The sequence below is a fragment of the Lynx rufus genome, unplaced genomic scaffold, assembly GCF_022079265.1.
Source record: "Lynx rufus isolate CCGP_SWC_20201006 ecotype Redwood Valley unplaced genomic scaffold, mLynRuf1.p SCAF_8, whole genome shotgun sequence".
In the NCBI taxonomy this organism is placed as follows: Eukaryota; Metazoa; Chordata; class Mammalia; order Carnivora; family Felidae; genus Lynx; species Lynx rufus.
Genome location: NW_025814896.1, coordinates 86,214,176 through 86,230,675, shown reverse-complemented (window position 1 = coordinate 86,230,675; position 16,500 = coordinate 86,214,176). Strand labels below are relative to the sequence as shown.

Genomic DNA, 16,500 nt, shown 5'->3' with positions numbered 1-16,500 from the left:
GGGAACCAGCATTTATGTGTTCATAGAAAGCAAGCAATATGCTCAAGCGGACTTCCCCGGTCACTTTGGGACCATGTAGCTCTTCCAGGAAAACCCTCTATCCTGAGTCTAGAAGTGCAGGAAGTCTACGGATGGCCAAAGAGCACATGTCACCTGTAAGACCTTATGCCAACATGCTTGACCAAGTACTATGGAATTTGTTTCATCTTTAAGTATTTTTAATAGCATAGTTAATACTTATTCATTATAGGAAGACTGGAAAATATTTATAAGATAATAAATCAATTCCTATCAAAATACCAACAGTATTTTTTCACAGACCTAGAACAAAGAATCCCAAAATTTGTTCAGAACCACAAAAGACCCTGAATAGCCAAAGCAATCCTGGAAAAAAAAAAAGCAAAGTTGGAGGCATCACAATTCCAGACTTCAAGTTATACTACAAAGTTATACTTCAAGTTATACTACAAGTTATACTTCAAGTTATACTACAAAGCTATAGTGATCAAAACAGTATGATACTGGCACAACAATGGATACATAGGTCTTATTATAGAATAATATAATAGAATTATATTATTATAATTCTATAATTATTATAGAATAAAATAATATAGAATTATTATTATAGAATAACAGAATAAAAAACTCAAAAGTAAGCCCATAATTATATGGTCAATTTAATCTTCAACAAAGCAGGAAAGAATATCCAATGGGAAAAAGACAGACTCTTCAACAAATAGTGTTGGGAAAACTGGACAGCAGCATGCAAAAGAAAGCAACTGGACAACTTTCTCATATCATACACAAAAATAAATTCAAAATGGATTAAATACCTAAATATGAGACCTTAAACCATAAAAATCCTGGAAGAGGTTTTCTATGTTCTGGAAGAGAACATAGGCAGTAACCTCTTTGACATCAGCTGCAGAAACCTCTTTCTAGATATGTCTCCTGAGGCAAGGGAAACAAAAGTAGAAATAAACTATTGAGACTACATCAAAATAAAAATCTGCACAGTGAAGGAAACAATCAACAAAACCAAAGGCAACCTACAGAATGGGAGATATATACAAATGACATATCTCATAAAGGATTAGTATCCAAAATATATAAACAACAGATACAACTCAAAACACAAAAAACAAATAATCCAATTTTAAAATGGGCAGAAGACATGAACAGACAATTTTCCAAAAAAGACATACAGATGGCAAACAGACACATGAAAAGATGCTCAATATCAATCATCATCAGGGAAATACACATCAAAACTACAATGAGGTATCACCTCACATCTGTCAGAATGGCTAAAATCAGTAACACAGGAAACAGGTGTTGGTGAGGATGTGAAAAAAAAGTAAACCTGGCTCTCTGTTGGTGGAAATGCTAACTGGTACAGCCACTGTGAAAGTATGGAGTTTCCTCAAAAAGTTAAAAATAGAACTCCCTTATGATCCAGCAATTGCACTACTGAGTATTTACCAAAAGAATACAAGAACACTAATTCACGGGGATACATGCACTCCGATGTTTATAGCAGCATTATTTACAACAGCCAAGATATGGAAGCAACCCAAATGTCCATCAATTAATGAATGGATAAAGAAGAAAAGAAGTGGCATGCATATATATATATATATATATATATATATATATATATATATATAAAATTCAGCCATAAAACAGAGTGAAATCTTGCCATTTGCAACAAGATAGATGGAGCTAGAGAGTATAATGCTGAGCAAAATAAGTCAGTCAGAGAAAGACAAATACCATATGATTTCACTCATATGTGGAATGTAAGAAACCAAACAAACAAGCAACGGGAAAAAATAAGACAGAGAGATACAAATTAAGAAACAGACTTTTAACTATAAAGAACAAACTGATGGTTACCATAGGAGACAGGGGTGGGGGGTATGGGTGAAAGAGGTGATGGGGATTAAGGAGTGCACAAAAAAAGTAATAATATATATGTGTGGTCAGTATATCTTACCCATACATCCTTCACCCATAGTTAACTACTACTAATAAATTGTGTACACCCTTCTGGATATTTGAGGGCTTATATACATGTTCATTTCTTTGTTCATTTTCTATACAATAATAAAATTAACTCTTATGTATCTACCACCGCTGTTAGGTACCTTTGAAGCTCCCCAAATGGATTTCCCTTATTTTCCCTCTGGAAGTAACCATCACTCTGACTTTATTAGTCAACTCCTTCGCTTTTCCTTACAGTGTTGCCAGACACAGATATTATTCTTTAACCTTAATATAAATAACTCCCATTCTGCTCTTCTGTGACTTTTCTTTTCCACCAAATATTAAGTTTTTGCTATTCAATCTCATTTAACTATATAATAAAAATACTACAGTTTAATTTTCCATCTATTATTGAGGGCATTTGGGTTGCCTCCTGTCCCCTATTATTACAGGCAATATACTAGGGAATGTACATACATCTATTCTTATTTATAGGCACAATAGTTTCTCTGATTTCCATGCACAATAGCTTTTCCAGGGGATCATCTCGGTGGTGGTGAAATGGCTGCTTCCAAGGGTTTACACATCATCAATTCCACTAAGACACGCCGAATTGTTTTTCAAAAAGGCTTGTACCTTCAGTGTAGGAGAATTGCTATTGTTCCATGTGTTCAAGAAGACTTGATATTGTCAGACTTTCCTTTTAGCCAATGTGGTGGGTGAGAACTAGTTTGTTGAGCTTCTAACTTACATTTCCTGATTATTGTGATTAAGCATATTTCCATATGTTCACTGGTGGCATTATCCCTATTCTGTAAAATTCCTATTCCTGTTGTTTATTTTCTTTTATCATTTTTATTAGTTCATAGGACTGTTTTATATATTAATTCTATCTCTGTGTATCTGTGACTGTATCAGTGCCTCTATCTAAAACTATACTTTCAACTCTGACTTCTTTTAACAAGAAAAATAACCTCCACTGCATAAAGCCTTAGGTCTTATGAATTGGTCTAGTTACAGAGGTCTTTTTTTTTTACACTTATTTATTTTGGGGAGACAAAGCACAAGTGTGGGAGGGGCAGAAAGAGAAAGAGACACAGAATCTGAAGCAGACTCCAGGCTCTGAGCTGTCACCACAGAATCCGAACTCATAAACCATGAGATCATAACCTGAGCAGAAGTCAGAGGCTTAACCAACTGAGCCACCCAGGCACCTCCACTTATGGAGGTCTTAAGGACTAAATGTTTTCATTCCCTTTACTCTGATTTTCTAAAGGGCCAAACGAGACAAACCATATCAGACAAATAATGATTTACCAAATAGAAAAAAAAATCAAGCGGGGAAAAGGAACCCCACTATTGTCATTATTCATTTTACTACTTGGGAGACTAGAATAATTATATTTTGTTTCTGAATAGTTTTTTTTCCAACATTAAATTCAGGGGGAGAAAAACGTTAAAACAACCGCCAGTCCACAATTCCTGTCATTATGTGTCTCAGCTCCAAAAGCTCTCTAGGTTCTGTTTCCTGTTTGGACTTGGAGGACCTGAAAACAAGATAAGATGTATCTGAGCCAGATGCAATATGGGCTGTCCTGAAATTCACAGGTGATCTTCCAACGAAACGCTCCCAACCCACAGGGCAGAAGGGGGCTTTCCCTGGATGGTCAATACTCTTTTACATGCTGGGCACGCTGGATGTACCAGACCCTCAGTGTGCGAGAGATGCTAAGCCCTGCAACCCACCCTCTGAAGCTTACGATTCAATGAGAAAGACAAATATGTGGAAAGTAGAATATTTGAGTAACAGTGCATGAATGCAGTGGAAGGTTCTCATGAGTTTCATTGTTGAACTAAATGGAAGATGATAAAGGATCAAAGAAATGTATGCTCTGGGCTCCACCTCAAGTCAAATATGTTTGCTTTTCATTCCCCTTTCCTCCAGGGGTGGTCCACCAAGATCACCAGGTGAGATGCGGCTTGGCCTGGGTCACATTCTCCCAGCCCTGTCAGGCCCCTGGTGGTGATCCTTGGACCAGCTCTGCCAGCCAGTGCCCCTCTCCACCTCAGCTCTCTGAGTTGAAAATGAAGTGGAGAGCCCCTCCCCCACTCTCAGAGACTTTCACTTTCACTCTGGCCCTGGCTCAGCACTCACAAGAATTAGAGGAAACTGGAAACACAGCTGGCCAAAAAGAAATAGCTGGGACCCCCTCCTGGGCCACATTCATGTGTCAGAGCCTTGCTATTTCCCTAAGCAAGTGCTGGTCCTCATATCCTCCTTATGCTAATGCTTATCCCCCTGAAGTTATATCTTAGGAAAATTCTCTTTAAAATTGACCTAGGCAGTGAATCATGAGGTAATACTTGGGTTCCACCCTTTGATGATCATCCACTCCAGTGGTTCTCAACTAGGGCAGATGTCTCTCCCCAGACATCTGGCAATGTCTGGGGACATTTTTGGTTGTCATAACTGGTGGTAGTAGAAGAATACTGCCATCTTCTAATGGGTAGAGGCCAAGGCTGCTGGCTAACATCTTACAATGCACAGGAGAGCCCCCATCAGTAAGAATGATCCAGTCCAAAATATCAATCTTATCCAAGTTGAGAAACCCTGATCTACTCCTCACTACCCAGATCGGTCACTGACTTCACTGACACTGCTGCATGTTCCACATGTCTTCTTAATAGCTATGGGATTCTTTGATATACTGTTAAGCTAATTCTCCTGGACACAGGATGCTGGTGAGGGGACCAGTGGTCCTGTGGCTGAGTCAGTGACTCTCTCTCCTGGGAGAACTCAGCTTATGATCTGAATCCTTATCAATGTGACACTCATGAAAGATATTCTCACTGCGGTCTAATCTCTTAGGGTGACAAACTTGTAAATGGCATGGATAATGAGAAGGGCTTCTTAATATTTATGTAATTATGTGATTATTTTTTTTCATTAAATAATTATTATTTTTTCATTAAATAACACTAAATAATATCATCTGCTTACAGTCAGTCATTCACTTAGTCAACAAGTGCTTCTTGTGTGCCCACTAGGACCAGACACTGTGCTCTGTGTTGGATGAATGGTAGCTCTTCCAGTCTACTAACTTAGACCACAGCCCCTGGAGCAGGACTTCTTCATCGGGTGTGATGGAGTGGTGGGTTCTTGTTAAATTGCAAGTGTATGAGCCTCCCTCCAGATATTCTGATTTCACAAGTTAGGATAATGCCCAGGACCCTGCATTTTTAGCAAGCACTTGAGGTGACCGTGATTGAATAAACATATGTAGAAACCATGAAATCTACCCAATCTAATCCCAGGTCTGAGAATATGCAGATGTATACTCTAATGTGGTAATTTCCTATGTCTCTGAAGAAAAAATTATTTGACCAATCAATTAGTCGTTTAGTTATTAACTAATCTCATGTTTCCTACTTTTAAACAGAGGGAGAATAAGACCTGTTCAAACACAGAAGGTGAGATGGTAGAATGACCCCTTGTTAATAGAAGCAGGACACTTACAAGGGAACAAAATCATAGAAGTTTTACTTCTAAAAACTAATTTTTATGCCATACGATAACATGAACATTTGCCCACAGTTATCAACAGTAATTAGGATAAAAATTTCTTGCTTATGTATGTATTCTCAGAATCAACCTCAGCTTGCAATAGTTCCTGGCTTCATTAGGGACCACTAATTCCTTCCTAGACACCAACATTAATGGCTTCTCTGATTACCCTCAATTTTCTTTCAAATCTCTTCTCAGACCTATATCTTTAACCCTTCATTATGTAACTTTGCATTGGACTGCTTATTTTAGTAACATATCAACCACCACTAGAAGACCAAATCTAAACCTTGCTCCAAGCAAAACTTTTCCAACCCACAAGAAACACCTCCCCACATATTTAATGTCAAGGAAGTTAGCTCACTGTGCAGGTGTGAGTATGAAAGACAAGGAAATCACTTTCAGCCCACTGCTCTGCCCTAAATTACTGTGATCGATTAAGAATTATTAATAATAAAAGAAACCCATATAAAGAAACTCATGATGACAATTATATAGCAGTGTAAAATCAATGTGTCACTCTCATCATTAATAAGAAGACGTATAGATTAAAGGCCAGAATATCTCAGAAAACATGCCAGCATCCCTTAAGATAATTAATCTACAATACATCTCTCTTTTTTCTCAACTTCACTAAGAATTTGTTCCATTCTGTCCCTTTAACCAAAAGTGTCTTTATTTCACTTTTGGATGTCTCTGTGTTCCAGCCCGGTCTCCACTGTTTGCTTTTTGCTCATTTTACCTCACAAAGCAGAACACCCTGAGTTTGTTCACAGCTCAAGCAGTGAAGTTTTATGTGTGATCTGTAGCCTTAGCCCATCTCAAGTACACCATCTGTAGCCTCAGCCCTCGGGGGGGGGGGGGGGGGGCTCCATTCCAACACCACCTCCAAACAGAAAAGAACCCCCTCCTGGTGCTTGGGAACTTTGAGCCAACACATCCGTTTGAATGCAAATTTTCCCCAAACTCAGATTTGCTGAGAGATCCATTTCTAAGTAGATTAAAATCCCTGCCCACCAACATGCAAATGGCGAGTGCTCACATATAAGAACCACAAGGGCAACAAAAAGATAGTGACCATACCTATTTTCCCGGCCTCCACTTTCAGGTTGAAATCCCAGTTTCTTGGCAACTTCAGGGACATTTTGTGCCCGGTTCTGGTGAGTAGCTGCTTGAAGGGACAAGTCTGTGTCGATTCCCGCCCTTCTTGCCTTTTCGATCTTTCCTTCTAACTTTTGTGGGCGTGTTCCCCGTTATGATGTCTTCACAAGCAAGCTTGGGTTTGAAGTTGATTTGCCAACGTGTGTCCTCCTTTCTTTCAGAGGAAAGGTCCATCCATCTGTGACTTGGGAAGGGCCCCCGAATCCCCCCAAGGCTCCCCAAGGCCCCAATAGTCCCACAGGGGCTGGTACTTCCTGAAGTGTGCACTTGGCTTTTTCTGCTTTCAGCTTTACCAGAAATATCCCAGCTGATACTTCACTCTGCCTCATGGGAAGCAGAGCTCCTGTTCAAAAGAATCTCAGGCCTCACTGAGGCGAAGTAGTGGTAAACAACTGCTGCCTCTCGGCTTTTTTTTTTTTTTTTTAACTGTCTGCTTCCTTGCATTTGAGGAAGTGGGTGGCCGTTCAGTGTAGATGGTGCATTATGAGCACACTTTCTTGAGAAAATGGTTTTTGGAAATGCTTATATGAGCAGAATGAGTGTTCATGTGATATAAATAAGGCTATTTGGTGAAAAGAAAAATGCAAAATTCCAAGACTCCCACCATACACCTCTAAGCCCTCCTCCTAACTGAGCAGATCAAGTGTCTAAAAATGGTCCATGAGACAGCTTGCATCCCCCACCCCCGCACCCCAAGTCTCCTTCTTTTAAATTCTCCCTGCTCTAAGGACTAAATAGTAAGTTCTCCACCTGCTCGGGGTAAAGACTCATGCAGAAAATGTTCTGATGTACTTAGCTAATAAGTTAGCTTTAGCTGGTAGACCCACTCACATGTTATAATGGTTCTTTGCCATTGTGTATAGAGTATGGGTTTAAGAATCAGACTAACATGGGTTCAAAATGCAGATCTTCCACTTTCTAGCTCTGTAGCTTTTAACAAACAACTGACTCTCTGGGCCTCGTCCTCAAGCAGTGAAATGAGGTTGATAACAACCATGACTGCAGAGAGTTGTGAAGGCATCTAGCACAGAGCTTGACACATGGTGGTTGTACCACAAATGTTAATTCAACCTTTATTTCATTTACTTCAGTTCTGTGAAAGGCTTTCTGATGTTTAACTGGGTCAGTTTAATCTAGTGATTAAGTATTTGAGTCCAGAGCCAGACTGCCTGTGCTCAAATCCTGCGTGACTTTCCTGATGTGTGACTTTGGACAAGTTTCTTGATCACTCTGTGTTTCTTAAATTTTTTTTTCAACGTTTATTCATTTTTGGGACAGAGAGAGACAGAGCATGAAGACAGAGCATGAACGGCGGAGGGGCAGAGAGAGAGGGAGACACAGAATTGGAAACAGGCTCCAGGCTCTGAGCCATCAGCCCAGAGCCTGATGCGGGGCTCGAACTCACGGACCGCGAGATCGTGACCTGGCTGAAGTCGGACGCTTAACCGACTGCGCCACCCAGGCGCCCCGATCAGTCTGTGTTTCAATTTCCTCATCTGCAAATGAGGCAAATAATAGGCCTTACATCACATGTCAGTTGTAGGGCTTTGTCAGATAGTAGGTAAGAGTGCTCACAAGGGTCACTGCTAGCCAGCACACAAGCTATACATCCTTGGTCCATTCATTCCTCAACCCTCCTGGATAACTCTGTCATATTTTCTTCTTTGCCTCCCATATGCTCATTCTCTGTTGATGACCTGACTTCCTGTTTTATTGAGAAAGTCGATACGACTGGAAGAGAATGTCTGCAAGCTCACACTACTATATCTGACTAAGTCCTACATGTAAGCCCACACACTCAACCTTCTCCTAGTTACAACGGATGAACAATGTTATCACTCCTTCATCTTTACTGAATCAATTCCTTCTCTCTCGGATCATTTCCAGCAGCATTCAAGCTTGTTTTAAAAAATATTTCCTGACTCCACTTCTTCCTTTGGCTACAACTCCATTTCTTTCTTTCATTTTTTTTAAGCAAAGCTTTAGTAAGAATTGTCTATACTTGCAAATGCCTGTCCTATTATTCTCTCCTGAATCCCTTCTGTTGATGTTTTCGCCCTCAGGATTCCACAGAATATAGTCTTATCGAGGACGTTGACAACCTCTCTGTCACTAAATGCACTGTGAATTCTGCATGTCAGCTCAGTGCCCTACCAGCAGCTTTGGACACATTGATCACTGTCTCCAACTCTGAGCCCTCTCTCCGGTTGGCTCCCAGAACCCCTCATTGGCCTGGTTGTCTGCCTGCCTTTCCAGCTACTCCATCTCTGTTTCCTTGCTAGTTCCTTCTCATCTCTCTGACCACTAAATATTAGAGGAAACCAAGACTCACCCAGTGGACTTCTTTTCTATCCATATTCACACTTTGGTGAGTTCACTTGTCCCAAGATTTTAAAGTCCATGTATATGTTGATCATGCCAGTGTAGATTTTCAGCCCAGACCACCCCCAAACTCCAAATCATACACATCTCCGCTCAGATGTCTAACAACATCTCGTACTGGACATACATGTCCAAAACTTATATTCAGGGAGACCAAGCTGAAGGAGCAGTGGTGACCTCAGGCATATTCTCATTGTGAATGAAAGGAGCCTTCAGAGGGAAGAACCACATAAACATAGTTTAAGGCTCTGCTTGCATCACATCTGCTCACATTCCAGTGGCCAACACACATCACGTGGCCAAGTCCAAAGGCAGTGTGGCAGGAAGTACACACAGCCCTGAGGTGGTGGGGGAGGGAAGAGGGAGTGAATATTTGCTGAGCGAGACTCCAATCCATCACACTAACCCAGTTTACCCAACTACCCTCCAACTTCCCCAGGGGTCCTGGGTTCCTTTGAACTTGACTCAGCCAACTGGAGACTTTAGAGACCTAACTGTGCATTATTGCCTAACACCACTGCTCATTTTCTTTCTTAACTTGGAGGGAGGGGCAATGGATAATCATCCTGAGCCCCCACCCAGCAGCGTCTTCACAGGGAGGCTGACACCATCCAAAGTCCCAGTCCTGGGACCTTTAGCTCAGGAACCCTGAAAATATTTTGAAGGTAGCGCTTAGAAACATACAGAGAACTTCCTTTGCTCTTCAGGGTAGGTTCCTGTAAGTCTTGGAAAAACTCATGACTGTTGGGGAAGTTGGTTGTGAATACTTGGAAAGGCAATCAGATGAAAAGCACCTCTGGAAAAGCCCAACACAGCAGCCTTCCCTGTGAGGAGCCTGCTCTGGGTCAGCCAGCTGCCTGGGCAGGGTTAGAGAGCAGCTGTCTGCTGCAGGGCTGCTCCCCTTCTTCCTGACCTTCAGAGAATGAAGACATGGGTGTCCTGTCTGGTCCCAAAGTGTAAATCGGCATCTGCAGTAGCAAAAACAAAGGCAAAAAAAAAAAATCCATTCATCTATTTGCTTACTGACTATTAACCATTTCTTGAGTAAGGACTTAATTTTTGCTGGACATTGAAGGAATGTCCATGAACAAGCAGACTTTGTTTCTGCCTTCATTCAACTAGCAGTTTGTTGAGAAAGAAGAACAGTGAGATACAGCATGAGAAGTGTTATGTTCGGAGAAGTGAGGGAAGCTATGGGAATTTATATCTGAGGTGCCTAATAGGGACTTGGGGAGTGAAGGAAGGCTTCCTGGAGGAAACAACTTTTACATTAAGGTTTGATGAATGACTTAGGGAAGCAAGAGGGTTGGGAGAGGCTTCCAGATAAAACAAACAGCATGCAAGAGGCTCAGAGAAAGGAAAGAACTCATCAGGTTGCTCCTGAAAAGGATGAAAGGAGTAGAAGGGAAGAGAGATGGAGAGATGGCTGGATTGCAGCTGGATCCCTGGTAAGCCTTGGTAACGAGTTTTGACTTTACCCTGGAGGAAAGAGAAGCCATTTAGAAGTTATTATTGGGGTTGGGAAGAGGGGTGTGGCAGATAGCCAGCTAAGGGAGAGAGAAACAGAGAGAGAGAGAGAGAGAGAGAGAGAGAGAGAGACTGAGAGACAGAGAGAAGTCAGCAGCAGTGTGCAGGGAAAGAGGCAAAAGAGGCAAGAGCCATTCTGGTGGTGGGATTGACTGCCTGGGGGAATTTCTGTGGGAAGAAAAGAGATTCTCAAAGAGAATCAAAAGGAAAAGAGATTCAAATGCCCTGACTCCAGTCCCTGGAGGGGGATGGAGCTCCCATCACAAAGACAAAGAGTGCACAAAAAGAGTGAGGGTTGTTAATGACAAATGGGGAGTCAGTTACCCCAAGGAGAAGCTGGGTGGGCTCAGTTTGGGGGATGTTGCATTTAGAGACCTACAGGACCCTCAGATGCAACTGTCCTGAACCCAGAGCTCAGTAGACACATTCATTCATTCACTCATTCACTCTATAAACATTTATCCAGGGCTGGGCTGGATGCTGAGTAAACAAGGATGATTAAGATCCTGGCCTAATCCTCAAATGAGTCAATGAAAGAGAGAAGTGTAAACATAATGGCAGTGCTGTTCGCGGTATAAAAATAGTGCATGCACAGGATAGAATGATAGCAGGAAATAGTGGGCTCAGTTTGGGTGGCCAGGGACAGCTTCCCAGGAGAGATGACCCAGAAGAGAGTAGCCAGGCACAAAACAAGGTTGGGGGGCAGGAGGAGGATGTCCGGGCAGGTGAAACAATAGATGGCTACCAAAACACAGAACCCTTTTAGGGAAGTACCAGAAATGATGTACCAGGGTAAGGCCAGAGGGGGACAGGGACAGAGATTGCCAGGGCTGGTAGGCCCAGGCATGATGCACTGGCTGAGGGAGTAGACTCCACTCCGAGGTGACAGTCTTTGGAAAGCTTTTTGAAACATCTCTTTTATTGTTATGTTACCATTACAGTAGTCCATGCACGATCTTCAAAGTTCTAGGTAAGCATAAAGAACACAAAAATCACTGTTACCATTTAATGTGCAAGAAGAATTTTCCCATCTCAATCTCCCATCTCTCCTACACTTTCTATTTATGTATATATAATGTATGATTATGTATTTTAAGTTTAAAAATTAGTGTATATGCTGTTTAATAAGCTGTTATCTTCCCTTGACCAAAAAAAAGCATAAATAGTTATCTTATTAAGTTATTTTCCCAAAACATCATTAATCGCCTCATAGTCCATAATTATACAGTGAGAGCAAAATTTATTCAACAAATCTCTGTATCATTGAACATGTGAGATGTATACAAATTTTCATCATATTCTTGTAACTAAATACAGTAAAACCTTGGTTTGTGATCATAATTCATCCTGGAAACATGCTTGTGATCCAAAGCACTTGTATATCAAAGCAAATTTCCCCATAAGAAATAATAGAAACTCAGATGACTTGTTCCACAACCCAAAATATTCATATAAAAATGATTATAATACTGTATTACAACATAAAATAATAAAGAAAAAACAAAATATAAGGAAAATTAACAAATTAACCTGCACTTACCTTGAAAACCTTTGTGGCTGGTGTGAGGGAGACAAGAGAGGAGGATTATTGCGTAGGACAACTTTCACTAACGCTAACGGAATCACTGCTGTCTATTAACTCTATGGAATCTTTTCCTTTTCATGCAACTTTAACAAGGAACCTATCCAACCACACTTGCTTTTTCCTCATTTTGAGGATTTCACAGAAATATGACATTGCATTGTCGTTAAACAGATTCATTGCTCGCACTGCTACAGCCATATTTGGGTGGTGCTTTTCCACAAAATTTTCCCCGCATTTTACACATCTCTTTACTCTCATTTGAAATGAGAGATTCCTCCGCCTTTTTCTCCTCCTTCTCTACAGACAAGATGCAGACATAGGCTTCTTATAAAATCTTGTGATTTCGGCCACTTGCATGCCTCATTTGTGCTTCTCGATGATTTCCTTCTTAACTTCTACCATAATCATCTCCTTCTTCTTACCACCTTTCTTTTCAACCTTTTTCTGCATGGGGGCCATTGTGTATGCTCACACAGATGCTGACTACAGTATAGTATTAATAAACTCTTGTCATATACTGTATTTAATGTAACTGGCAATAAGGCAGCAGAGGAAAGGGTCTATATCTGCAGGCAGCCTGACCTAGAATGAAGCAAAGCATTCCTAAGCTTACTCTTGTATGGAAAAGCAAAGGACTGTCCCTAAGTGCTTTGAAGTGACAAAAAATACACTAGTGCCAGTTGTGGGAACCTCCAACGTTCTGAAAAATCACTGATTTCTGCCAAACACCATTTCTGCTGGCCTGAGACCAAGCATCCAAGCATGGGAGACAATCACTCACAATCCCACAGAAAGAAAGAGAGAGACAGAGAGAGAGAGAGAGACAGAGAGAGAGAGGAAAAATTGGCTCAGTTGTGGGCCAACTGATGTGAGTTGTGAGTCATGTGATGTTTGGCATCACATACTACTTGTATTGCAAGACATCACTCATTTATCAAGTTAAATTTTTTTAGAAATGTTCGCTTGTCTTGTGGAACACTCATGGAACAAGTTATTCACAATCCAAGAAAAAACAGTGCAACTCAAGTTATTTTTGAATGTGCTTATTGGCCATTTGTAGGGGCAGATACATCTAGGTGTCTGTGTGTCTGAGCGATTTTGCAAGGAATCAGCAAAACAGGGTGGGGAGAGGTGCCTTAAATCTTCACTGGTGACTTTCATGCACCCGGCTCCAGGATCTCCTTCAGAAACTCCAGTTATCTGCATGCTAGCCCTCCACTTTGTTGCCTCCTTGTCTTTCATTCTGTCACCTGTATTACTATCATCTGCATTTTGAGACAATTTCTCATGTTTATCCTTCATCTCACTGGTTTTGGTTTTTTTCACAGCTTTACTGAAATATAATTTACATAACATACAGTTCACACATCTGCAGTGTACAATTCAGTGATTTTTAGTGTGTCCACAGCATCGTGCAGCCATGACCATAGTCAATTTTAGAACATTTTTATCACCCCCCAGAGAAACCCCATGCCCATTAGCAGCTGCTTCCCATTCCCCTCAACCCAGCTCTGGGCAAACACTGGTCTAGCTTCATTCTCTATATATTTGCCTATTCCAGACATTTCATACAAATAGAGTCATATAATACATGATGCTTAGTATCACTGAGCATAATGTGGCTTCTGGCTTCTTTCACTTAGCATAATGTTGTCAAGGCTCATCCATGTTGTAGCATGTGTCTGAACTTTATTTCTTTTTACGACCAAATAATATTCCATTGTGTAACTGTAGCACACTTTATCTGTTCATTAGTTGATGGGCTGTTTTCAGTCTTCGGCTATTATGAATAATGCTATTTATAAACATCCAGGTACAAGTTTTTATGTGAACATAATGCTTTTGTTTCTCTTGGATACATACCTAGAAGGGGAATTGCTAGGTCATATGATGACTCATGTTTAAACTTTTGAGGAACTGCCAGAACATTTTCCAAAGTGGTTGCACCATTTTACATTCCCACCAGCAATGGAGGAGGTGTCGTTTCTTCCACATCCATCCTCCCAACATTTGTTATCATCTGTATTTCTTATTTTAGCCATTCGAGTGGGTATTACGTGGCACCTCATTGTGGGTTTTATTTGCATTTCTCTGATGGTTAATGATGTTGAGCATCTTTCCATGTGCTTATCTGGTTTGGTTTTCCAAGACATAAATTCTGCCTCTTGAAATATCCAAAGATGTAGCCACAGGGAACCTGCATTTCCATGAGACTGCATTATGTTAAAACTTAAGCCTCCAATTTTGACTTACATTCTATTTTGTTTGGTTTCCTTTCAACCCTTCCTTAGGGAAAGATGTGCTACATACATCCCAGATTTCCAGCCGTCTTTTTCCTACGTACTTCTGCTCCACTGAAGTGCCATCTTCCCCAACCCCCTACATGGCTGTCTAGAATTTTTAAGAGATGCTCTGCATAAAAAAAGCAGTCACACCTTATCAGCAGCAATTAGATTTGCTGGAGACACCCACCTGCCACCAGGTCTGTCCCTCTTTTTCCCCATTGCCTGCTCCAGGTGTGGTTGTCACCATCATTCCATTAGCACTACTACTGTAGCTGTTGTTTTCTGCAAGGATTTGTAACAATACCTGGAAGGGATGGAAGAGCTGTACACTAGCTGCCTCACTGATCAGCATCAGAGAAATGGACAGCAGGGAAAGGGAGTTCAGTTTTCTGGATTCTCCACAGTGTGAGCCTCTGAGTAGACTCCAGGAGAGTCACAACGTGAGTGCCCACCTTTGTCAGGAGGTCTCTGCTCATGAGACATCTTCAAGGAGGTTTCTCAGGACCAGGGTCCTTGTGTAGTTGGATGATTCCCTATGATCAGTAAGTTTCTCCTTATCAAGAACAAAGAGGAATTTTGTTGCTAGTGCTCCCCAAATGACATTGTTGATGCTGTTTATAATGGAATTAATTGTATATTGGGGGAAGGACATGAACAAAGATGAATCTTGAGCCTCTTGGAGCTGGAGTTAAAACAAAAGGGACTTTCCATTTTACTACTTAACCAAAAAAACTCTTGGAATACAAAGAGGTGGCTAAGGATGGGCTCCATCACACTTGTCTCCTACAGTCCTTGAAGAGTCACTTGGTGAAATTTTAAGGCCCAGACTACAGTGGTAGCTCCTTGGATCTAACATCTTCCTTTTTTCAGTGGTGAGCATGTGGTGGGGGAGGAAGGACAAGCCATGAGAGGGGCCTTCCCTAATTAGGCAGTAGAATGCATTATCTGTAGAGAATTTTAAAAGTATAACATAACTAAAAGCCATCTACTTTTTAAAATCATCTCCTTGCAGGGTGCCTGGGTGGTTCAGTCAGTTAAGCATCTGACTTTAGCTCAGGTCGTGATCTCACAGTTTGTGAGATCAAGCCCTATATCAGGCTCTGCACTGACAGCTTAGAGCCTGGAGCCTGCTTCAGATTCTGTCTGTCTCTCTCTCTCTCTCTCTCTCTCTGCCTTTCCCCCACTCACACTCTGTGTCTGTGTGTGTCTCTCTCAAGAATAAATAAACATTAAAAATAATTATAATAAAATAAAATAAAATAAAATAAAATAAAATAAAATAAATAAAAATAAAATAAAGCCATCTCCTTGAATAGTAACTCTAAATAATGTCTGTGGAAAATACCCCTCCCTTTAGTTGGACCACTTCTAATCCCTACTCCTATGATAGGTCCCCACAACCTCTGATGATTATAATCCCATCTCTTCCACAGGAGAATTCTCTCCTCACTGTGGAATCTGCTAGTGTTGTGTATTTTGATTGATTACACAACCACCTGCAAAACAACACTCTCCCCACTCCTTCCCACCCCAGCTCCTCAAGGATTTGAACACTTATCCAAGCCCCTACCCTACTTTCCCCGGTGGTAGTCTAAGAAACCCTCTCTTACTGTGAGCTGTCCCATAAGCCTTGAATCTAAATTAGATGGCTCAGTCAGAAAGCCTGCAAGACCCCATTCTAAAAAGAAATGCACCTGTTGTGATGAGCACTGGGTGATGTATGGAAGTGTTGAATCACTAAATTGTACATCTGAAACTAATATTATTACACTGTATGTTAACTAACTGGAATTTAAATAAAAACTTTAAAAAAAGAAAATAAAAATAAGTGTTGTAAAAGATTGTATCTTATAAAGAAGATGTGGTTTATATATACAATGGAATACTACTTGGCAATGAGAAAGAATGAAATCTGGCCATTTGTAGCAACATGGATGGAACTGGAGAGTGTTATGCTAAGTGAAATAAGTCAGGCAGAGAAAGACAGATACCATATGTTTCACTCA

General features: G+C 40.8%; 1 protein-coding gene across 2 annotated transcripts in view; it reads right to left on the bottom strand.

Annotated features, from left to right (window-relative positions):
• Nucleotides 1-7,088, bottom strand: part of ARHGAP25 (Rho GTPase activating protein 25) — a 90,854-nt gene extending 83,766 nt beyond the window's left edge. For both annotated transcript variants that reach the window (XM_047068116.1, XM_047068117.1), the window contains exon 1: nucleotides 6,638-7,088. In XM_047068116.1, the coding sequence (XP_046924072.1) occupies nucleotides 6,638-6,698 (61 nt within the window). In that variant the 5' untranslated portion in view covers nucleotides 6,699-7,088. The remainder of the gene's footprint in view (nucleotides 1-6,637) is intronic.
• Between the last annotated feature and the right edge of the window lie 9,412 nt (nucleotides 7,089-16,500).